At 38.8% G+C, this 23,372-nt stretch overlaps 1 protein-coding gene and 1 long non-coding RNA gene across 2 annotated transcripts in view; both read left to right on the top strand.

Moving 5' to 3' along the window:
- Positions 1-23,372, top strand: part of DMXL2 (Dmx like 2) — a 53,713-nt gene that overhangs the window by 16,502 nt on the left and 13,839 nt on the right. The window contains exons 8-28 of the mRNA XM_053462221.1: positions 1,816-1,990; positions 2,940-3,114; positions 3,573-3,785; positions 3,980-4,242; positions 4,528-5,209; positions 5,361-5,482; positions 6,006-6,095; positions 6,400-6,517; positions 6,973-7,092; positions 8,178-8,408; positions 8,711-10,399; positions 10,988-11,098; positions 11,509-11,678; positions 12,503-12,600; positions 13,772-13,937; positions 14,028-14,292; positions 16,140-17,209; positions 19,479-19,670; positions 20,113-20,189; positions 22,587-22,717; positions 22,842-23,090. Coding sequence (XP_053318196.1) covers positions 1,816-1,990; positions 2,940-3,114; positions 3,573-3,785; positions 3,980-4,242; positions 4,528-5,209; positions 5,361-5,482; positions 6,006-6,095; positions 6,400-6,517; positions 6,973-7,092; positions 8,178-8,408; positions 8,711-10,399; positions 10,988-11,098; positions 11,509-11,678; positions 12,503-12,600; positions 13,772-13,937; positions 14,028-14,292; positions 16,140-17,209; positions 19,479-19,670; positions 20,113-20,189; positions 22,587-22,717; positions 22,842-23,090 — 6,407 coding nt within the window. The remainder of the gene's footprint in view (positions 1-1,815; positions 1,991-2,939; positions 3,115-3,572; positions 3,786-3,979; positions 4,243-4,527; positions 5,210-5,360; positions 5,483-6,005; positions 6,096-6,399; positions 6,518-6,972; positions 7,093-8,177; positions 8,409-8,710; positions 10,400-10,987; positions 11,099-11,508; positions 11,679-12,502; positions 12,601-13,771; positions 13,938-14,027; positions 14,293-16,139; positions 17,210-19,478; positions 19,671-20,112; positions 20,190-22,586; positions 22,718-22,841; positions 23,091-23,372) is intronic.
- Positions 21,195-22,144, top strand: LOC128490367 (uncharacterized). The gene is made up of 2 exons (XR_008353941.1): positions 21,195-21,238; positions 21,744-22,144. It is a non-coding gene; the product is annotated as an uncharacterized LOC128490367 (long non-coding RNA).

The following is a 23,372-nucleotide window of genomic DNA, read 5'->3' as shown; positions in this document are numbered from 1 at the left end:
ATCATGCCAAGTCAGCCAGTACATGCTGGTACAAGGTGGCTGTAAGTGATGTGCAGACCCCATACTGCTGGCAGCATCAATACACAAGGGGGGCAGCTAGCCAGGTTTCAGCATGTACTGGCTGACTTGGCATGATAGGAGTGTGATTGCTAACAGCAATCACAGTCCCATCATGCCTAGGTTCCAGCACTTACACATCCATCCAGTAAATGCTGGAACCTAGGCATTATGGGACTGTGATTGCTGTTAGCAATCACACTCCTATCATGCCAAGTCAGCCAGTACATGCTGGTACAGGGTGGCTGTAAGTGCAGACCCCATACTGCTGGCAGCATCAATACACAAGGGGGGCAGCTGGCCAGGTTTTTAGCATGTACTGGCTGACTTGACATGATAGGAGTGTGATTGCTAACAGCAATCACAGTCCCATCATGCCTAGGTTCCAGCACTTACACATCCATGCTATCACACACACTCATTTATTCATATAATCATTCATTCACAGATTCATTCCCTCAATCACACACACTCATTCAAACACCCTCCCTACCCCCTTACCTGCACTGCAGCTCCTCGATGCCGCTTACAGACTTCAGCAGGGGGCGCGGCCTCCCTCTGCCTTCTCTGCTAAAGCACAGAGGAAGTAGGATGTCACGTGAACTCCGCTTCCTCTGTGCAGTCCAGAAGACCCTCCCACAGGTAAGTAGCAGGGCTTGAGATGCGGCTCGCGTAAGATCGGTTGCCCTGGCTGCCGATCTTACGCGGGCCTCACCTTGAGGTCTCGCGGGCCGCATTTGGCCCGCGGGCCGCATGTTGGACGCCCCTGTTCTAAGTAATTCTTTAGGGATTGAGTAGAGACTCGCATGGATTTCTTTTTCCTTCAAAACATAACATTTTCCTGCAGAATGCTTCTTTAATGACCATTTAGTAGAGATTTCAAACAAATGTATATATTTGTAAGGCCAAGGAACCAGTATATGTTTTCAACAGAAAGCAGATTTCAAATATACAGGCATTGTAATATTTCTTCGTTTATTTCATATATCTAATATAATTCCAAAATGGCTGAAATGTCATACAAACTAGGAATGTGGGTAAAGTGGTTCTCAAATGTATTTGTTTTTTTTCTCTGCTGTAACCCATGTCTTTAGGCTCAGAATTGTAACGTGTGACATAAATACACGCAGTAAGGTTAAAAATGCACAAATCCATAAAATTAAATCAGCTTTTAATTGAATTAATTCAGATAAAGGCAGAATGGATACAAATTCCTTCAGCACTCTTAAGGGAAGTTAGACGCGTTAATTGTCCAAATAAAATGTAATATGTGTACCTATAAAATTCCTTACTTCCCTAAAAGGAAGCCTGCTCATTCTTCTAGAATATCTACCCTATTCATGGGTTGGAGGTTATGAGATCCATATACACACCTCAAATAGAATATTCTAAATAGTTCACTCATTTCTAGCTTTAATAAAAACAATGTTAATACTTTTTGTAATTGGAATCATGTTATCTTCATGAAGTTACCTTTTTTTACTTTTCACAATTCAATAAACGAAATAAATTATGCATTGGCACCCCAAACTAAGTTTTCCTATAGAGTTAATAATAGTAACACCCACCACTCTTTTAGTTATAAACTATGAATTTGGAATCCACTAGTACCACCAGCTGTGGAACTCTGAGAGCTCAGTATTGATTTTACATATTATACGTTATGTGACATACGCTCCTTTCATATATTCACAAGTTTCCATGCTTCCAAAATCATGGTGGCTGCCCCATTTCAAATGTGTGTCTCCTATTTTTTAGGGGCTCTGTTTGTAATGTGTTGCTCACATCCTGTCAGGATGGCATTTGTCGCATCTGGTCGGAGACCCTGCTGCCAGAGGACAGTTTGCTTGGTGGTCAAATTATTGAGCATAGCAGCTCTAGCAGCAGCCTGACATATGCTGGGAAGAAGGACAAGATTGAGCATGCGCTTGAGGTAAGATTCACTCATTTCTACACCTGCAGTACAGGAGCAGATAACCTTATAGTTAGTTCTATATTTACCTTTGTGGCTGCCTAAGCCCTCCACTTCCATGGTTTGTGCCTTTTTAACGAAGTCCATGGAGGCTGTGCTGAGCCGGCATGGCTTAACTAGACCAGTACTAACTGTCCCTACAGGGGTTTGATCTCCTGAGAGGGAGCTCTGTCCCCTGGAGACTGCTGCCACCCTAGGCCCAAGCTGGGATACGTCGCTGCTTATAATTTTGAATTTCCTTGAAATGTATTTGCAAATTATGCTTAATGTATTGGGACAATAGATGCAATAATACATCAGCATATCTGCACTTCTAGGATAAATGGTAGAAATATTTGATACCTATGATTCCGAACATGTTACATTGTGTCTCTGTACAAGGATTGTGGCATTGTATGACAACTCTTCCAAGGGCTTGCTTTTTTTAATGTACTGGAATTGTAATTCATTTCCCCTCTAATTTTGCTTATGTTGTGATATGTGTCCTGGGGCAAGCCAAAATGTATACTGCATAGGAGTCAGCTACAATGAAAGTACTTGTGTACATAATCTCTAATCTACACATCAAGGTCTGAGGTATATAGGTCCCACACCAGGAGTAGTGTTGAAATGGCTGGATGATACCGCTGGTATCCTGGGTTGACTAGTGTATTTGGCAATAAAGGAATGAAACAAATTACGTATCGCCCCAATGCAACACAAAGGGTTAAGGCACTTATTCCATGTCAATATACTTCTAGGTTTAATATTCTCTTGTAGAATGTCCCAAGCATGAGGAACAAAAGGTTTTTTAAATGTGCATTTCTGTTAATATGTCTGCATTCTTTATTGTCCTCATATTTTTTTTCCCTGAATTAACATTATTATTTTTTTTTTTTAAAATATGTAATTTTTTCTCTCTCTACTTTAGACAATTCATCATTTGAAGCATTTAAGAAGGGGCAGAAGGCGATCCTCCGTCCTTGCTGCTCACACAGAATTACTGCCTAGTCAGCCAAGCCAACATGATACCCATCGCCACATCTCTCATCACGCCAATTCCTTATGTCACTTCCATATAGCAGCAAGTATAAATCCAAACACAGGTGAAGGCCACTTTCTTCTGTCTATTCTTGTGAGCTTAACACTTGATCTGTAGGTCATGCCAACCTGGTCACAGATAAATGCTTAGATTAATATTTCATTGGTATCTCATAAGTAGTAACAGGTGTAATGTGCCACAGATTTATTTTCAGTGTCCATACAGTATATCTTGCCAAAGGTTGTTTTGTAACTACACATTCTTGGCACACAACCTTCTCAACAGCAATATTTTATCATTATGTCTTCGTCATCAAATATTTAATCCTTGTCAGTAGGCCAAGCACTGTATGTAACTTCCCATTTTGCACTTGAGTTATTAAAACATGTGGTGGTCATATTTACTAAAATTCCTTTTGTGCATCATAAATAGTAAAAAATATAAATTACTTCTTAAATGTGTCCTTGAAACAAAGCAGACTTGCTAAGTTTTACATAATAATGTTTCTTTTCATTCATGCAGATATTCCATCTGTGTTGGCTGGAACAGCATTTAACCTGGAGGAAGGATATGGGGGCTTTGTTGTTCACTGGCTAAATAATAAGGAATTACATTTTACTTCATCAATTGAAAAATTTATTCAGTATTTGAAAACAATTGTGGAACAAGAGACTAACAACGGAGAGGAGGAGGAGGAGGAAGATGAGGAGGGCCTGCTCATGAATCTGGATAATGGTAGGCCTTTTATACTTTTACACTTGGTCTTGCATTTTGAAGTAGGTCAAATTGTGTAACCGTATTCAGAGTTGCTTACAACAAACATTTGCTCTTAAAAAATATGAGGTTAGTGCGATCACCTGACAAATGTTTTTCGTAACCAGTGTTTGTTCTTTGAAACTGCTTGTTTCATGCTTATTCTGTTATTCTAGGAGAGCCTGAGGGTGGAGGATCATTGTCTGGCTCACCTGAGCATGAAGAAGCAGAGAGAGACTTGAGCACCAAAAGTACATCACCTTGTACCGCCCTGCCTCTTCCCACAGTATTATTAGACCGGAAAATTGAATCGCTCCTCTCTGAGTGGAACAAGAATGCCGATATGCTCTTCACCATTCACCCAGTGGATGGTACCTTTCTGTTGTGGCACGTTAACTATTTGGATGAGTACAATCCAGGAATCTTTAGACAAGTACAGGTATATTTCTATAATGTGTAGATCTTTTACATTTTTTTATAACTTTCCTTCTGACCAGTCAAAAAAATCACCTAGAAAGCCCCAAAAATGTCCATTGTTGAACCTTGTGGTATAGTAATTTTGTAGTAGTATAATAATAGTAATTGCTCAGATTTTATAGCATTGGGTTGGTTGGTATTAGGTTTCATTCTAGAAAGAATTAAAAAACCCAAAAGCCTATTCCAACCAGTATCTGTTTGTCATTAAATTAGTAGCAAGAACATAACGAAATATATTTTTTTTTAGGTTTCCTTTTCTTCCCGGATTCCTGTTGCTTTTCCTTCTGGAGATGCCAGCTCTCTCAGCAAAAATATTATGATGTACGCTTGTATTACCTCTGCCAACGAGCCTGCTTCAGCCATCTTGAGGGAAGAAGGAAAGATTATTTCAGGTGTCCCATCTGTAAACTCTTTGAGAGATGTTCCAAGTGTGGGTTCCTCAACAGTTATGATGGTGTCAAAGCATATTGATGGCTCGTTAAATCAGTGGGCAGTTACCTTTGGAGATAAATCTGCCTTCACCAGTGTGCTTACAGTGACCCACAAGTTTAGGTATTGTGGGCACAGATTCCACTTGAATGATCTGGCTTGTCATTCTGTTCTGCCTCTGCTGCTAACCTCCTCTCATCATAATGTCCTGGTAACGCCGGACTCCGAGGGTCCATGGGAACTGGAGAAGAAAAATGAAATACAAGATCCAGTGAAGAATTTGAAAGGTTTCCCTAGGCAACATTTTAGAAATGCAGCAACTCAGACATTTCACGACCCTAATGCGATTTACAGTGAACTCATATTGTGGCGCGTTGATCCTATTGGGCCCTTATCATACAGCGGGGGAGTGTCTGAACTGGCCAGAATCAACTCTCTCCGTACTGCTGCCTTCTGTAACGTTGCATGGCTTCCAACACTTATACCAAGTTATTGTTTAGGTGAGTTATCTTTTTTACTTTCATTTTATCTGTGCAATTTTAAAAGCATTTCTGTATCTTAAAGCTAGATTTGCATGAAATATTTTGTATTGCTGGTCTACTCTATACCAGTGTCGGTATCAGTTTAATGTGAGTTCCCATTGTTTTACAGGTACTTACTGCAATTCTGCCAGTGCCTGCTTTGTAGCCTCTGATGGGACAAATCTGAGATTATATCAAGCGGTTGTTGATGCAAGAAAGCTGCTTGATGAGTTGTCTGATCCTGAGTCTTCTGTAAGTTTACATTGGGAGCTATAGTTCATTCAAACAAAAAGTTCGTTTTTTGGCAAGGAAACTATAGGAAGTGAGATGTACCGGTTGTTTCTGGAGTTTATTATTATTATAATCTATAATATACCATACTGGCCTAATTATATGCCACACCCTTATAGTTTGGTGCTATTTTAAAGAAAAAAATACACATTAGTGGAATGGTAAAACAGTATTTTGCCTAATGAATAGGCTAACATGTATTTTAACATTTTTGGTATCTATTCTGCAGTTAGTCGGCATATGTTATATACAAACAGAAATTTGGAAAACCAATGGCCATTTTAAGGTCCTCCCCCTTAATTCATAATGCACCGTACTTATGCCAGTCTGCCCCCCCCAGATATGTTTTTTTCCCCCCTGCCCCACTTATATGCCACCGTCCCCATCCCAGACTTGCCCATGCTCCAGACTCCCTGGTGTCTAGTGGGGGCAGCTCCGTCATTTTATGTATATATGCTAATGTATTTAATTTGTGTCGTTCTAGAGACTTATCGGTGAAGTATTTAATATAGTCAGCCAGCAATCCACTGCTCGACCTGGGTGTATCATTGAACTTGATGTAATAACAGACAAGGTATATAAATCTTTGGTCATTTACGTAAGTGTAGATTTATCTATGTTCTACAAACATTGTATCCTGTACCATGAAAATATTTGCTTCGATAAAAATTCATATTATGAAAAATGCTATATTAATAGATTTACTAATAGCGTACTTTATTCCTGAATCCAGGAAAAGGTTACGTACAATTCTGACTGCTTGAATAGAACTGCATTTTCAGGTTGTGGAAGTAGCTGCACATGTCCTCAGATGCCCTTGATGTCCAATCCTCCCTCTAAAGTTGGATTATTTGTGATGCTCTTTTCTCCATTCATAGTGTGGCTCAAGTACACAGTTGCTTCACGTTTTTCAAGAAGATTTCATTTTGGGATACAAACCACATAAAGAGGAAGTAAAGGAAAAGGAATCCGAGGTCTTCTTCCAGCCATCTCAAGGTAGCAGCTAAAATAATAACTTTACATGTTTTTTATATATTTGCCCAATAAAATGTATCAATCGTGTGTATGTGAAGAAGAGTATAAGCCTAGAGTTGAACGTTTATGATCAGCTTGGCTATTATTTGTTTTTCTAATCGACTGTAAGCTTGTGTTAACGTGTTAATGTTGTGCATTTTGTGTATTGACAATTTTAATATTTCATTCTCGCCTATTATTATAGCCCTACTGAAACGGCTGGCACTTAATAAATTAAAATGTAATTATATTGATGATTTTAAATGGCAGATTAGATAGTCCAGCTGTTTTTAATGAAATGACCCACAACGTAGGATTGAGAACTATGGCATACGGAAATATTTTGGATATATTTCTAATTAAACTGTTACCTTATTTTTCATCATCTGAATCTAGTCCTTTTTTTTTACCATTTTTTTTTCTTCTCCTCCAAACAGGTTATCGACCACCACCTTTTTCAGAAAAATTCTTCCTTGTGGTAATGGAGAAAGACATTGAAAACCGCTCTGTTCTAAATATGTGGCATCTTCATTTGAAGTCTGTCCAAGCTTTTGTAGGTAAGCATCTGCCCTTTTGGAAGAAACTATGTTCGAACCAGTCTGAGTTTATTTACGAATATGTTTGCTTCTAAAGATATCGGTGTCTCAATAAGTCACTTATGCGCCAGCTAAACTCTGTGAACCATGTAATGTCTACATTTGTGTGGCTTAAGTCAATATATTAAGTACATATGTAACCAACAGATAGCACTAGCAGTCCTTACTCCCAAAGCCTGGCTGAAAACTATGGCATTTGGCTTCTGCAAGATTTGGAGAGAGGACAATTGGTTAATCATAGTCTAGTCTTCCAATAATTCTGCTTCCGTGGGATGGGTAGACATGGCTGTGGAGGGGGCGGGTTAGTCTGTAGGATAGGTAGACGGCTGGGGGGATTAGTTTTTGTAGGATGGGTAGATGGCTGGGGAGGGGGGGGTTAGTTTGTAGGATGTGTAGACGGCTGGGGAGGGGAGGTTTAGTCTGTGGGATGAGTAGAGGGTCAAAATCCAAATAATAAGCAGCAGGACCGCAATCCAGGATAGAAACAAGGACGTAAATGCAATTCTGTAGGCCTGAGCTAGGAACATGCCCGGGTATTAATAGGCCCTTGATCACTGTAACAAATGACAGGAGCAGTCCGGTATATATTGTAAATGGCAAGGCAAAGAGACAAGCAACCCATAAGCCATCTAATAGGCAGGGTTGCTGGTTCAAACTTCCATGGTTCCTGGCAATTGGAGTAAATTAGTGACCTTTCATATTCAAACACTGCTTTGTTTTCACTAGGATATGGACAGTTATCCAAATGTTTACTGCCTCACTGATTCCAGGATAAAAAAAAAAATTGTGCTACATGCACTTTGTCCTCGATTCTATTGTTTAGACTTCTCTATTCCCACCCCTTGCCTTTAGCAGTGTCCCATGTTTCAGAGTCATTTCCAAGAACATTGGTTCACAACATAGTTTTATGCATTTTCCTCTTTATGAATAGATGTAAAAAATTTTCATGACTTTTCTTGGTGATTTTCTCTTAAGGGTAAAGGAATTTTTAAATCGGTTATTTTGTCTTTTTTCATTTTTTTTTTTTTTTTTTTTTGCTTTTGCAGCAAAACCTGCAGAAGATTCCGCAGCATCAGAGAACTTGCTTTCTGTTCCTGGGCAGCCAACTGCTGTCTCATCACCTGATGCATCCCCAAGCACGAGCCCCATGACACGGTCGGCATCAATTGCTAATCTCCAAACTGCCAGCAAACTAATTCTAAGCTCCAGGCTTGTGTACAGCCAGGCCCTGGATATCCCAAATGGTGTACAAGTAATAAGAGCAACACCATCTGCAGGTATGATTAATAATCCCAGAGAGGCTCTTCTTAAATAGAAGCCATATGTACATGGAGGAAAGAGGTGGCACCCGTGGTTCTCTGTGCTCTAATATGTAATCAATAAATTCATGATGAGAATTATCATGTAATTCTGTATATAACCTTGTGTTCTGGAAATTGTATTCCAGTCCCTGGAAACAGACAAGGATGTGCTGTACTCTAGTTAAAAAATGGAAGACAAAAGTAGAATACTAAGAATAGTGTTAGTTTATTACTCCTTGCACTACAATATATGGATATATATATGTTTGTTTTTGCAGGCCACCTTAGTTCTTCTTCAATTTACCCAGTGTGCCTTGCACCATACCTGCTTGTTACAACGTGTTCAGATAACAAAGTGCGATTCTGGAGGTGCAGTGTGCAGAAAGTGGAAGGATGTGGGAGCAGCGAGGACCAACACAGCTATTGCTGGAAGGAATGGTCTTTAATGAATGATGGGCACGTTGAGAGTGCAAGCGCAGTAACCGTAGCAGGGAGACCAGTAGCAGTAAGCTGTTCTTACACGGGCAGACTTGCCGTGGCCTACAAGCAACCAATTCAACATAACGGCTTTGTCTCCAAAGAATTTTCTATGCACGTTTGTCTTTTTGAATGTGAATCAACTGGTGGATCAGAATGGGTCCTAGAGCAAACAATTCATCTCGATGACTTAATTAGAGTTGGGAGCATGCTCGATGCCCATATTAGTGTGGACAGCAATTTGTTTGTATACAGTAAATCCGATGTGTTTCTGAACCACGACAAGCATTTAATGCCCAATATCAAGCATTTAGTACACTTAGACTGGGTTTCAAAGGAAGACGGTTCACATATACTAACTGTTGGAGTTGGTTCCAGTATATTTATGTATGGACGACTTTCAGGCATTGTTACTGATCAAACTAACAGTAAGGATGGGATTGCTGTCATTACTTTACCACTAGGTGGTAGTATAAAGCAAGGTATAAAATCTAAATGGGTCCTTCTCCGATCAATTGATTTGGTGTCTTCTGTTGATGGCACACCTTCATTACCTGTATCTTTGTCTTGGGTAAGGGATGGGATCTTGGTAGTTGGGATGGACTGTGAAATGCATGTTTATGCACAATGGAAACACAGTCTGAAGTGTTTTGATAATGAGAACTTTGTGGCTGAAGACGAGGCGGACCAACCTCAACCGGAGTCTGTAAAAGCACAGTTAATCTCCAAGAAAACCAGTGTAATTGATGGGGCTGCAATTGTAGATGATGTCTTTGGGAGTCCAACTGTAATACAAGATGGTGGTCTTTTTGAGGCTGCCCACGTCTTATCACCAACACTCCCTCAGTATCACCCAACTCAACTTCTTGAACTCATGGACTTGGGAAAAGTTAGGAGGGCAAAAGCCATCCTTTCACATTTAGTAAAATGTATTGCAGGAGAAGTCGCAATTGTGAAAGACTTGGATACCGGAGACGAAGCCGCACCTAAACGTCATCTTTCTCGAACTATTAGTGTTAGTGGCAGTACTGCAAAGGACATGATTATTACCGGAAAAGATGGAACACGAGAATACACTGAGATCGATTCCATCCCGCCATTACCACTCTATGCCCTGCTTTCAGCAGATCAAGATGCAGCATATTCTGCTTCAGAGGAAACAATCAAAATGACCCGCAGCTCTAGACGCAGTTTTGACAGTAAGGCAGGTGATCAATACTCGGATTTATTTCAGGTACAGAATGTGACAACTGATGATTTCATTGGTTTCGAAACTGAAAAAAGAGAGAGCAAATCGAAAGTTATCAACCTTTCCCAGTATGGTCCCACCTACTTTGGTCGTGAGCATGCCAGCGTGCTCTCAAGCCACCTCATGCATTCTAGTTTGCCAGGCCTGACACGGCTAGAGCAGATGTTCCTTGTTGCCCTAGCTGACACCGTGGCCACAACGAGTACAGAGCTTGGGGAAAGCAGAGACAATAACTACTCTGGTAAGTAGGTTACATTTGGTGTTCGCTTTTGTAATAAAAAACACTAACAGTTTTCAAGATGCACTTTTGTGAGTATAAAAACTGAAGCCACAGAATTGATAAAGGAAGGTTGATACTTCCGAAAGCTTGTCCTAAAAGCGTCATAAAAGTAGGTATAGCATTACTGCAAAGTGTGTATTATTATATATTGCAAAACACCAAGATAATTTTTCTGTTTTGCTGATAAAGGTATAGAATTGTACCATGTTAGTCCTAGAAATAAAGAGCAAATCTGGTAAAGATAATACCTTTATTGGCTAGCTAAAGTATAGCCATTGATCATGTGAACAGAAAAAGTATAGACACATTTTGTAGGAGAACATTTCTCCCAAAATGGACACAATATTAAAGATCTGATTAATTGTAATCATTTTGCTTGTGTAACCAATTGAGTGCAATGGGTCTGAAAAATTAGAAAACCCATCATCATTACCGCTCACATGATTGTACCGCTTTTGAAATATTAAAAATGTCCTGTTACAAGTGGTCTTTGTAGTGTTCCGTACAATGTTTTTTAGGCCTATGTTTAACACATTTTTGTGTTTTCAGGGGGCGATAATCTGGATGAGTGTGGCCTGAGGTATTTGCTGGCCATGCGTTTGCACACTTGTCTTTTGACATCCCTGCCACCCCTGTATAGACTTCAGTTACTCCACCAAGGTAAAAGTTTTTATTTATTTATTTTACATGGTATGGTGTGTATACATTTACATTTAAATCAGCACGGGAACTGCTTTTTTTTTTTAAATTTTTCTTACGTTTTACTTTCCGTTCACCAATAATGACATCCTGGGTTGTTTAAGCTGCTTTACCAGAGTCAGCATTGTAGGAATGACCAATATTGGTAGGGTTGATCAATCTTGGCTATCCCTACATACTTTTATTTATTGACCTGTTACTTGGTACTTGACAGATTTTCTGGAGAAGCACCAGACTACATCCATTGTTAATAGGACTGTTTTACACTGATCTCAAGTACAGTTTTTATTTTGCATATCATGTAAATGCAATCCATTTGGAATGTTATTATAATACATGCATATGTTAAGATGAATCTGTTAATATTTTAGGGCTATCTACTTGTCATTTTGCCTGGGCATTTCACTCTGAGGCTGAGGAAGAATTAATCAATATGATTCCTGCTATCCAAAGAGGTGACCCACAGTGGTCAGAGCTGAGAGCAATGGGAATAGGATGGTGGGTCAGGAATATTAATACGCTCCGGAGATGCATAGAAAAGGTATCTTGAATTTTTTGAAATAATACAAAAAATACAAAAACCCTGCCCTTAGCTTTATTCCTAAGAATTCTACTTTAATGTCTTCCTTGTACATGCTCTAAACAGTTTATAGTGCAATTTGATATATGTTTCATATGCTATGTAAGAAAATCTCTCAATTGTGATTCTGTGAACCTCTGTTAACATAAGCAACCCCTCAAAAGCTATAGGAATATCATGAAAGAGTTCTTAAATTTTTCTCTTTATGCTATCCAGATGCTTTTTTAATGTAGCTAAGTAAATTTCTGTTTAGGCATACTTTTGTGGCTATAATAAGCTACTTAAATATATTTCTTAATAGAGCCTCCCTTTGCCATGGCCAGCCCAAGGGTTCCTACTGTCCCTCCTCCTGCAAATGCACTTGAATCTTAACACTGTTAAAAACCCTATTACTATCAACTAGCAGCTTTGTGCATAGTATGGCAGGGTCATCCTTGCAATGTCTCTATGGCTCACACATTCAAATTCTATACCACTACACAATTAATGTATGTTCTACCATCTTGCAGAACTTGAATATGGATATTTGCTTAAAAGGATGTGGAGACAAAATGAGTCTCTCTGGTACACCAGACGTTACACTACTTTTCATGATAGATTCCCTTTCAAATTACCATTGCAGAATATGCAATGTGTGTTCCTGTCTCTTACTATTATATACAAACTTTTATTGAGTCCAGGTCCAGTATGTTGATTGATGTATTTTCTTTTAACTACTAAATGTATTCGTAAAAAGCTTACTAGTTTCTAATGTTTTTCGCTTTATTTTACCTTTTTACCAACAGGTTGCAAAAGCATCCTTTCAAAGGAATAATGACCCGTTAGATGCAGCCGTTTTCTACCTTGCAATGAAGAAAAAAGCTGTGCTTTGGGGTTTATTCAGGTAAAAACCAGTAATACAATGTTTTAAATATATATAAATAGACAACAACACGATGTAGCATCTTGGGATGAACAGATTTTAGGAAGCTCCTAGATGTCTACTGTTGGTGTGTGTGTATATGAATATGTGTGCGTGTGTATACACGCTATAGTTTAAACATTTATTGGTAGATTATCTTGTGATAAATGTGTAAATGTACATGAGACATAGTATAGCAATGGACGATCCTAATCCTGTGTTGCATCAACGTATTCAGTGAACAAATAGGCTATGTTATACTGACCCATTTAAGGTTTCAGCAAAACAAGCATTGTTCACTTAGTAAGTATTGGCAGTTCTGTCTCTTGGCAGCTGTCATCCTAACATTAGTCTTGAAGCACCACTGATACTCAGCATATGGTCGTTAGGGATACATGTTCACTTAAAGTGTTCATAAAAACATATGACACTCCGCACTAGCCTAGACTTGCTATAGTGTGTGTTGAAAAAAGTGTGATGCATTAATATATGGTGATTTAAAAAAAAAAAAAAAAACAGAAGCTGGAACTAGTACATGTGTTGCAAACCCTGCGCTGCCGATTCCCTATCAGTTAATAATGAGACATTTGTCACATCTTAGCTGAAGGCAGATTTTATATATTGCTACATGGTTGTGGTAGATTTTTTTTTTCGTGGGCAGTGCAGTAGTGTGAAATCTAAAAACTCCTTCACAGAGAGGTCCTATTAATGGGAAAGTGAGTGACACATGATTGGTAGAGAGTCTTCTTCATACTGGAACCTTTTAAACTTTACCATGTGAATGCAAATATTTTGTAAAGCCTTCAAGCATATGCGTTTTCCTTTTGGAACAAAAATACAAATCTGTGAGTCTTTCCATTAGTGTACAGGCAAGTAATGTTTGCTTATCAAACACGAAAAAAATAAGGAAAGATGATTTATTCTGAGATTAATACATCAGAGATTGTATCATTTGTATAGCAGATTACTGCATGTGTTATACATATAGTTTAAAAAGCATTGGTCTGCTGGTTGGCTGTTGAGTACTTATACCTTGTATGTGTAGACTAGATAATAACTGATTGTTTTGTATGGTAAATCTTGGGTAGCATAAGTATACCTGTGATAGATATTATGTTACCTTACATTCTAAAATAAGATTATTCTCCAACAGATCCCAGCATGATGAAAAAATGACCCAGTTCTTTAGCCATAATTTTAAGGAGGACCGATGGCGAAAAGCAGCACTAAAAAATGCCTTCTCGCTGCTTGGAAAGCAGCGCTTTGAACAGTCTGCTGCTTTCTTCTTGTTGGCTGGATCTCTGAAAGATGCTCTTGAGGTACAGAAACAAAAAACAAAACTGTCCTGTTCAGGCCTTTGTACAGTTATTTCTGAGTGTAATACAGACATTTCTTATTCTGTGTTATAGGTCTGCCTTGAAAAAATGGAAGACATCCAGTTGGCCATGATAATTGCTCGGTTGTATGAATCTGAATTTGATACATGTTCGACATACGAGTCTCTCTTGTATGAAAGAGTTCTGGGTTGCAATAAAGATGGCTCAGGTTTTTGTTGTACAAAATTGCACCCTGATCCATTCTTGAGAAGCATTGCTTATTGGATAATGAAAGACTACACGAAAGCACTGGATACCTTACTGGAGCAAACTCCAAAAGAAGATGATGACAACCCTGGTGCGCACATATGCTTTTTTTTTGCCCCCCTTACATTTATTTATGTTTTTATTATTTTGTTTATTTCGTTTTTTTTACCTTCAACCGTTTACATCCCCCAGTGTTCAAATGAATTATTAAGATCAGGTGACACAAATCAACATGATTAAATATTTAAGCTTACTTTTTTGCATTGTTAAATGATCACATGTTTTGCAAATTGATGAAACAGTGTAGTTACTTATTGTGTTATAATATAAATGCTATAATATACTTGGTATAGTATTCACAAGTGAAACTTTTTTTTGTCAACCCCTGATTTAGATTTATAGTATCTCACAAAAGTGAGTACACCCCTCACACAGCCATCAATGTCTAAACCTTGGCAACAAAAGTGAGTACACCCCTAAGTGGAAATGGGCCCAAAGTGTCAATATTTTGTGTGGCCACCATTATTTTACAGCACTGCCTTAACCCTCTTTGGCATGGAGTTCACTAGAGCTTCACAGGTTGCCACTGGAGTCCTCTTCCACTGGTGGATGTTAGAGACCTTGCGCTTCCCCACCTTCTGTTTGAGAATGTCCCACAGATGCTCAATAGGGTTTAGGTCTGGAGACATGTTTGGCAAGTCCATCACCTTTACCCTCAGCTTCTTTAGCAAGGCAGTGGTCGTCTTGGAGGTGTGTTTGGGGTCGTTATCATGTTGGAATACTGCCCTGCGACCCAGTCTACGAAAGGGAGGGGATCATGCTCTGCTTCAGTATGTTACGGTACATGTTGGCATTCATGGTTCCCTCAATGAACTGCAGCTCCCCAGTGCCGGCAACACTCATGCAGGCCCAGACCACGACACTCCCACCACCATGCGTGACTGTAGGCACTTGTCTTTGTACTCCTCACCTGGTTTCCGCCACACACGCTTGACACCATCTGAACCAAATGAGTTTATCTTGGTCTCATCGGACCATGCCCTTAGTCTACTTGTCTTCAGCAAACTGTTTGCGGGCTTTCCCGTGCATCATCTTTAGAAGAGGCTTCCTTCTGGGACGACAGCCATGCGGACCAAGGTGATGCAGTGTGCGGCGTATGGTCTGAGGCCCCACCCCTTTAACTCTGCAGCAATGCTGGCAGCATGTGCACTCAACTTCTTTGGTCGACCATGGTGAGGCCTGTTCTGAGTGGAACCTGTCCTGTGAAACCGCTGTATGGTCTTGCCCACCGTGCTGCAGCTCAGTTTCAGAGTCTTGGCAATCTTCTTACAGCCTAGGCCATCTTTATGTAGAGCAACAATAATTTTTTTCAAATCCTTAGCGTTCTTTGCCATGAGGTGCCATGTTGAACTTCCAGAGACCAGGATGAGAGTGAGAGCGATAACACCAAATTTAACACACCTGCTCCCCATTCACACCTGAGACCTTGTAACACTAACGAGTCACATGACACTGGGGAGGGAAAATGGCTAATTAGGCCCAATTTGGACATTTCCACTTAGGGGTGTACTCCGTTTTTTTGCCAAGGTTTAGACATTAATAGCTGTGTGTTGAGTTATTTGGAGGGAACAGCAAATGTACACTGTTATACAGGCTGTACACTCACTACTCTACATTGTAGCAGAGTGTCATTTCTTCAGTGTTGTCACATGAAAAGATATAATAAAATATTTACAAAAATGTGAGGGGTGAACACACTTTTGTGAGATACTGTACAAAGATTTTGATACCTTTTTAATATTATTATATAAGTATTATTCTGTTTTTATTTCAGTCAATATCTTTAATTCAGTACATATAGTACATACCCACCAAGTTAGTTTTCTCCCTTTTTACAATAATTTAATTGTGATTAATTAATTGTATTTGTCTCCACAGTGCTCATCAAGTCCTGCAATCCTGTAGTGTTTAGTTTTTATAACTACCTTCGGACCCACCCCCTGCTTATCCGCAGGCACTTCAGTACTCCGGAGGCCACTTTAGCTACTGTAGGCCTGAAGACTGAATGGAATTATGTGGATGAAATCAATCTAATTGAAAGGAAGTTGTTTTTTACTACTGCAAATGCCCACTTCAAAGTAGGATGCCCAGTCCTTGCGCTTGAGGTTCTTTCGAAGATCCCAAAGCTGACAAAAGCCGCAGCTGATAACGAAGAGGACCTGAGCTTGGGGTCGGTTGGCTGGAGCAGTGTGAAATCCTTATCAAAACTGGTCCATACAGAAGAAAGAAGCGGGTCAGACTGGTTGACTCCAGTATCAACAAAAACATCAAATTATGAAGACTCCATAACAAACTTAGACTGGGGAATACCAAGTTTTAAAATTGAGGATGAACCACTTCAGCTTGATTGGGGAGAGGATAAAGGAAGCGAAGACGAAGATGACAGCGGTTTAGTGTTAAAATCATTTGATTCAGAGGAAAAGAGACCGAACCAAAAAGAAGCTAGTGTTGAAATTCTGCCTGTCGAAAATATAAAACCTAAAGGTAGTGAGGTGGACGTAATTGCTGAACAACTAAAATTTAGAGCTTGTCTAAAGATTCTCATGACTGAGCTTAGAACTTTAGCAACAGGACACGAAGTCGATGGTGGAAAACTAAGATTTCAGCTGTATAACTGGTTGGAAAAGGAAATTTCTGCAATGCACAAGATATTTAACCACGAGACTGACAGCAAAGAATACACATCTGAAACACAATCTTCAAGTGACGTTTTAGACAGTCCAGTTTTTACAGACAAGACGGATATTGGTTCCTACGAGCGTCACCAAATTGAACGCCGCAGATTGCAAGCTAAACGTGAACATGCTGAAAAACGAAAGTGGTGGTTGCAGAAGAATCAGGCACTTTTAAGGGTGTTTCTCAGTTACTGCAGTTTACACGGTGCTCAGGGAGGTGGTCTGGCATCCGTAAGGATGGAGCTCAAATTTTTGTTGCAAGAGTCCCAACAGGTAATCCCATTAGGGAACTCAACATCTGCCAAAAAGTACATTCTTTAATTTATATTTTTTCTGATATGTAGAGCAAGATACTTTGCTGTAAAGTTATTTGTAAAATATCAGGGCATACGCTTACCTATGAACAGTGCTCCTTTTGTTTTCATACTCAAGCTGCGTTAGAGCAATAAAACTACTTTAGAGCCAGTTCTGCAAGTGCAATCAGTTAGGCCAGTAGAAATTAAAAATTATAAATTTCTATTTAAAGTCATTTTTCCATGCACAGTGATTTTAATAGGCGTGATAGACGATAATTAAGCACTAAAAGAATCAACTATTTGTGGATGAAACATGAGCCTGATTCTGTGATGTTAAGTTTTGAGTGATCTGAATGCGTCAATTTCCTCCCTTCGCAATGTATTAAGAAGACCCAACCCCAGTGAGCTTTTCATGTAGACTAGTCCTATACACGATAATGGTGACTGTGATATATATATATATAGAGAGAGAGAGAGATAAAATTTGGGTGTAAGTTGTTTGGTGGCTTATCGGATGGAACCCACGTGGCTGCTGCCACTGCCCTTTTCATTATTTAGATATGAGAAAAGAATGGTTATAAGTGTGTGTGTTTTCTGGAAGGGGAAGACGCTGCACCATACCAGAGGTAGGCCCCAACATGCAGTGTTGGCTCTATAGGGCCTACACCTTGGTTTTACTGAGGCCCAAAAACATTTTATGATCACTGTCTGATCCCAATCTACTAGACAAAGACCCTAACTCCTTATCATACTGCCTGTGGAACAATAGGATGGCTAACCCACTAGGAAACTCTTCCATGGAGGAGCAGAGTTCATTAGCTTTTTCATACAAATGTAACTCGGTCTGTTGTCTAAGCAGAGAAAGTCACTCAAAATACATACAAACAACTTTATTTTGGAGGTCAAATAGTTGTTGATTAGGTGACTTAGATTTCAACGATCATCTAAGTCATTTTAATTACTACATTGAATTTTAAAACATTGTGCTTTTTGTTATTTTTCACATGCAGAATTGAAAATTACATTTTAATTAAATACATGTAGCATTTTGTATTGTTTCAGGCCATATTAATTACATATGCACATGCTTAATTTTCCAATCATTTTAAACCACAAAATGCAGAGCACTATGTCCATTTCAAGCCATTTTTTTATTTATTTTTTTGTAAATAATGTGTCCATTGGCTTCCGTCTGTGATATCTTAATTCTTTAGATATTCCATTTAGAAAATAAGATCTGACCTAGAACATTGTATTATCTAGTAGGGTAGTTATACAGGACAACACTTAATCCACCTGTGACCTAGTTTGCATTATCACAGGTTTACCCTGGTCTTTTGGAGGTTTTTATTTTTCGTATTTGCCATGCTGCTTTTCACTCTGCATTCAAGCACTTGGTAATTAATAGTCCTAATAGTCGCAGGAATATGGAACAGCTAAGTAATTACATTGGAGAGATATCAATAACTGTGCTTTTTCCCCTCGATAATTTGTCAGGATGGCTTGTGTTCATTAGAACAAAAGGAGAACAAAAAGAAGCAGATGCAATTTTTAACTGGGACAGAGTCACTAAAAGTGACCTAAAATGCTTTTTGTAATTTGTATCGCCGTAGTCTGCCATAGGTTTATACAAAGGATTAGATACAAGATGTAATTTCACTAGTGTGTCATGCTGCTTTATTTGTGTGTTACTGATTTACTGGTGTGTGTGTTAATGTTTTGGATGTTTTTTTTTTATTTTTTTTTTTTTTTACATTTTCTCAACTTCTTTTCTACTTAAGTTTATCATATCAGAAGTGATAGGATCTCCTGTATGAAGCAATAGTGAGATTTTATAATTGGCATTATACAGCCATCTAGTGTTTTTTTTGGTTTTGACCTCGCACGCACATAAGAAGTGCACATTAAAAAGAAATGTTCCGTCTTTATGGATATCACCGCTGTTTGAAGTATCTGCACTTGAGAAATTTGAAAGCTAAGTAAAAAGAACACTACAGATTTGTGATAACACATCCATAAAGTTATTTAATTGACCTAGTTTTCGATAATGCAGTGAAAGTGATGTACCTCGCTTGCATAAATGAGAGGTCTAGGCCTTCAATCACTATTATTAAAGTCTTAGTAACGCAGGGGAATATGGAAACGGCGCCACCGTTTCTTTATTTTTTCAGCATAGTTATTCTATTTATTTATTTTCTTTTTTATATGTAATATTTATTGTATTTTTATTTTTTTTTTACATCAAGGAAACAACTGTGAAACAGCTTCAGTCTCCTCTTCCGTTGCCTACAACCTTACCCTTATTATCTGCAAGCATTGCTGTGACCAAAACTGTGATAGCCAACCCTGTGCTCTACCTAAATAACCATATTCATGATATCCTCTACACCATTGTACAGATGAAAAGCCCTCCACATCCGGGTAACAGAGATGCAAAAGTAAGTGAGAAAAATGCAATATCCCACTGGAAACTCACTTGTAAAATGGAGTACCAATTTTGGACAACATAGAGCCCAAATGAGAGGCTGTGAGCAAACCAGCATTTCTTGCACGTAAATTGTTTATGGACCTCACACTTAACCACAAGATATCACTAGTATATTATTTATTTAATATGTATTATATAAAATATGGATATCCAGATATTCTTTTTGTTATATAAAGGCATATTTACCATATATCCAAGAAATACAGAGAACATCATGATTCTAGAATACATGTGTGTTTACAATATACTATAGGAATAACAAGTCATGTTTGTATGTCAAATAACAGTGTTTTGTATAGCTGTCATATATAATTAATGTCTTATTTAATATTGCTGTTGGAGTACAGTACTCCGTTTCCTATGGTGGTTTTACAGTATTTTTTCTTCTTAAGGTATACACTCTTCACTTGTTGGCAGCATCCCTATCTGCTTCTATTTATCAAGCATTATGTGACAGCCATAGCTACAGGTAACAATTCACATCTCTCATCTGTGTAACGCATGTTCATTTTCTAATCTGTAGATGAGTATTTACTAAAACTGCCGTTACTATATCACTAGGGAATTAGTTCACTTATAGGAAGGACCGATCCTATATAATGCTTTGTGAAATTTGGTTTGATGAATTTCAAAAATATCTCCCCTATTAACTATTCATTATAAAAGGCCCTTGCTTCAAGGAAAACCTTTGTAGGATTGTAACTGCAGAGTGAAAAGTTCACATGTCACTCGCTTCACAACGCTTCAAATAGCCAACAAGAGAGGTTTTTGTTTTAGGGGTTGTATCGAGAGGCACGACGAGGGAGCAGGTCTTTACAGACTCTCTTTCATATGGCACTGTGACCTATTGATAGCTATTTATGCAAAAGAGTAAGGCATCTAGAAAAAGAATATATAATATTTACACTATTATATTTTATGATTTGAGTTATAAACACGTGCGCTGCTTTTTCTTTGTACAAAAATGAGGCCTTTACGGATGTAAAATACTATGTTATGCATACTCTGCAAACAAAGGATCACAGGGAGACAAAAAGGAACACTTAGATGTGATACCAGCTTCCAGATTAGTAATTACTGTATTGTGTGGTTATAGGCCCCGCTTTCCCCCCTAGTTTAAAGTATTTACATTAGGGGCTTGTCCATATATCGGGATTTAGATATTTTCAATGTCCCCCTACTTCATCCACAGACCACTTCCGTGCCCCTGTCTATCTTCTTGTTCTGTTGTCCGCTTATCCCCGTGTGTTCAGTCTTCACTCCTGGCGCACTTCTGCAAAAGGGTGGAGCTTGTGGCCACACCCCTTCCCCATTGGAGAAAGGGGGAGAGGCTGTCCCTGTGGCTCAGTTCTTTTGCAAAAGTACCCTAAGAAACCCCAATAATGCGAGAAAGAGTTGCGTTTTTGCACCTCTCTTTCTCTGCAAAGCTGTATGCAATGTTAGGCTTCTTGGGGTTCTTCCACAAAAGAGCAGCGTTTCGGGAACAGCCTCTTCCCTGTTTCTCCAATTGAGGAACGGGTGTGCCTGTAAGCTCCGACATTTTGCAGAAGTGCACTGGGAGTGAAGGCTGGACGCACAGGGACAAGAGGAAGACCGCGTATAGGGTATGGAGACATTAAGAGACTGAGGGTGAGTGGAAAAAATACTGTTTTACCTTTCTAGTAATTTTTTATTATTACATTTTATTTAAATTACCGTATTTGCCCCACTGGGGGGGCAGGTGGGCAAATAAAAGGAAACAAAAACAAAATATATTTTTCTCAATCATAGCTTTTATTAAATATGAAAAAATAGGTTACATTAATATTTACTAGTGAAACTTTTTTCCTATAGGGTAGTCTTTTATATTCAGGCTTTTTCTTTTTTTCCTAAATTAATATTTAGATTTTGGGGGTTGTCTTATAATCGGGGTCGTCTTATAATCGAGCACATGCGGTAATCTCAAACTTTAGGGCTGCTGCCTATATTTGGGACAGTATGGTATATCATGTGTTTTGCCTAACACTAAGGACACAAACCATAGGAGAAAACCTGGGGTTGTTGTGTCTTGTAAATATTCTAGATATGAACACTCATCCCTCTCTACTTGGCTGATCCAGTCTGATTAGCTTGCAGGTGCAGATGCAAAAAAAAACTGCTGTCTATAGAAGATCAAGATTTTTTTTTTGTTTTAAGTTGTCCTAAACATAGTTTGTTTTGAAATCCTTTAATCCATTAAATTGAAATGCAAAGTGCAGACCTCAGAAGAAAGGGAGTATCATAAAGGCTTGACCTTCATGAAAGGATCTGCTATCTGAAATACTTCTCCTTTCGTATTACATCTGCACTTGTATTTTAATAAAGTGGTTCGTGATTTCTCTTAGGCTGAGGCGTATCTTAAGTACTGCAAGTTATTTGCCGTATAAAAATAACTTTGTGATGAAATATACAGTAAAAAAAAAAAAAAAGGATCAAAGAAGGCAATATGCACAGTACTTGAAAAGCACATCATAATTTTATGTTCAATTAACTAATCCTGCAGTTTATGCCCAGAGAGGACTGAGGCCACTGAATTGTAACTCCGCTCCCTGAGAAAGTCAGAACTGCAATGTTAAGAGTCATCCAGAGTATTAGACAGTATTCAACCCTAAATATTATGAAGGCATTCCCAAAAAACCTTTTAATGTCTCTCTACCTTCTCTACCAAGTCCCTATTTCCTTTTCTGAAGCTCAGTTTCTTGTCCTTTTTTTTTTTTTTTTTTTCGCTCTCACTTGTTCTTCTCTTTTGTATTCTTCTGTCTTGGTCCACTTCTTGCTCAAGTCTAGTAAACATATATTATCTTTGCATCTAGTTTTCTGAGTGGGTGCTCTAATTTGTTTTGTGTAGCTCTCAGACTGCAGCAAATCAGTTTACAGGAATGGTATACCAGGGACTCTTACTTAGTGAAAGGAGACGACTGAGGACAGAAAGCATTGAGGAACATGCCACCCCAAATTCATCTCCTGCTTCGTGGCCAGGTATGATGCTACTATGTAAACATTATAATCTTTTAGTTAGCCTTCATGGTGCTTGAAGTGTGTGTGTTTTGTGTATTCTTGTCACTGGATTTTTTTTAATGTATTTTTTTTTACCCTTTTGCAGGAGTTAGCTCTCTGATAAACCTGCTTACCACAGCCCAAGATGAAGATCAGCCTAAGCTGAACATTTTGCTCTGTGAAGCAGTTGTTGCCGTCTACGTCAGCCTTTTAATAAATGCCCTTGCTACGGACTCGAGCACGGAGCTGTTCCGGCTTGCGGCTCATCCACTAAATGGCAGAATGTGGGCAGCTGTTTTTGGAGGAGGAGTGAAACTTCTAGTGAAACCAAGAAAACCACCTGAGGCTATTCCAGGTATTTTGATGTCTTATTTCAGCCATTTACTAGCTGTCATGACGATATTTACTGCAGTACTCCATTAAATATGTTGTGTAAAGACTGATCTCTTTATCTATAAACACCAGTTATGAACACTGAAAACATTTTAAGCCTAGGATCACAAGGTCTAACAAGAAATGCTCTCCACGCCACCATTCTCTTTCCAAACATGTCGTAAGATGTGTAAATGCCCATTCGGACAACATTCCAGAAATCCTTGGTCATTTAATATAGGATATATGATACTGTAAATGTCGG

This window comes from Spea bombifrons, chromosome 4 (assembly GCF_027358695.1).
Source record: "Spea bombifrons isolate aSpeBom1 chromosome 4, aSpeBom1.2.pri, whole genome shotgun sequence".
Taxonomy (NCBI): Eukaryota; Metazoa; Chordata; class Amphibia; order Anura; family Pelobatidae; genus Spea; species Spea bombifrons.
This window is presented reverse-complemented; position numbering and strand designations above follow the sequence as displayed.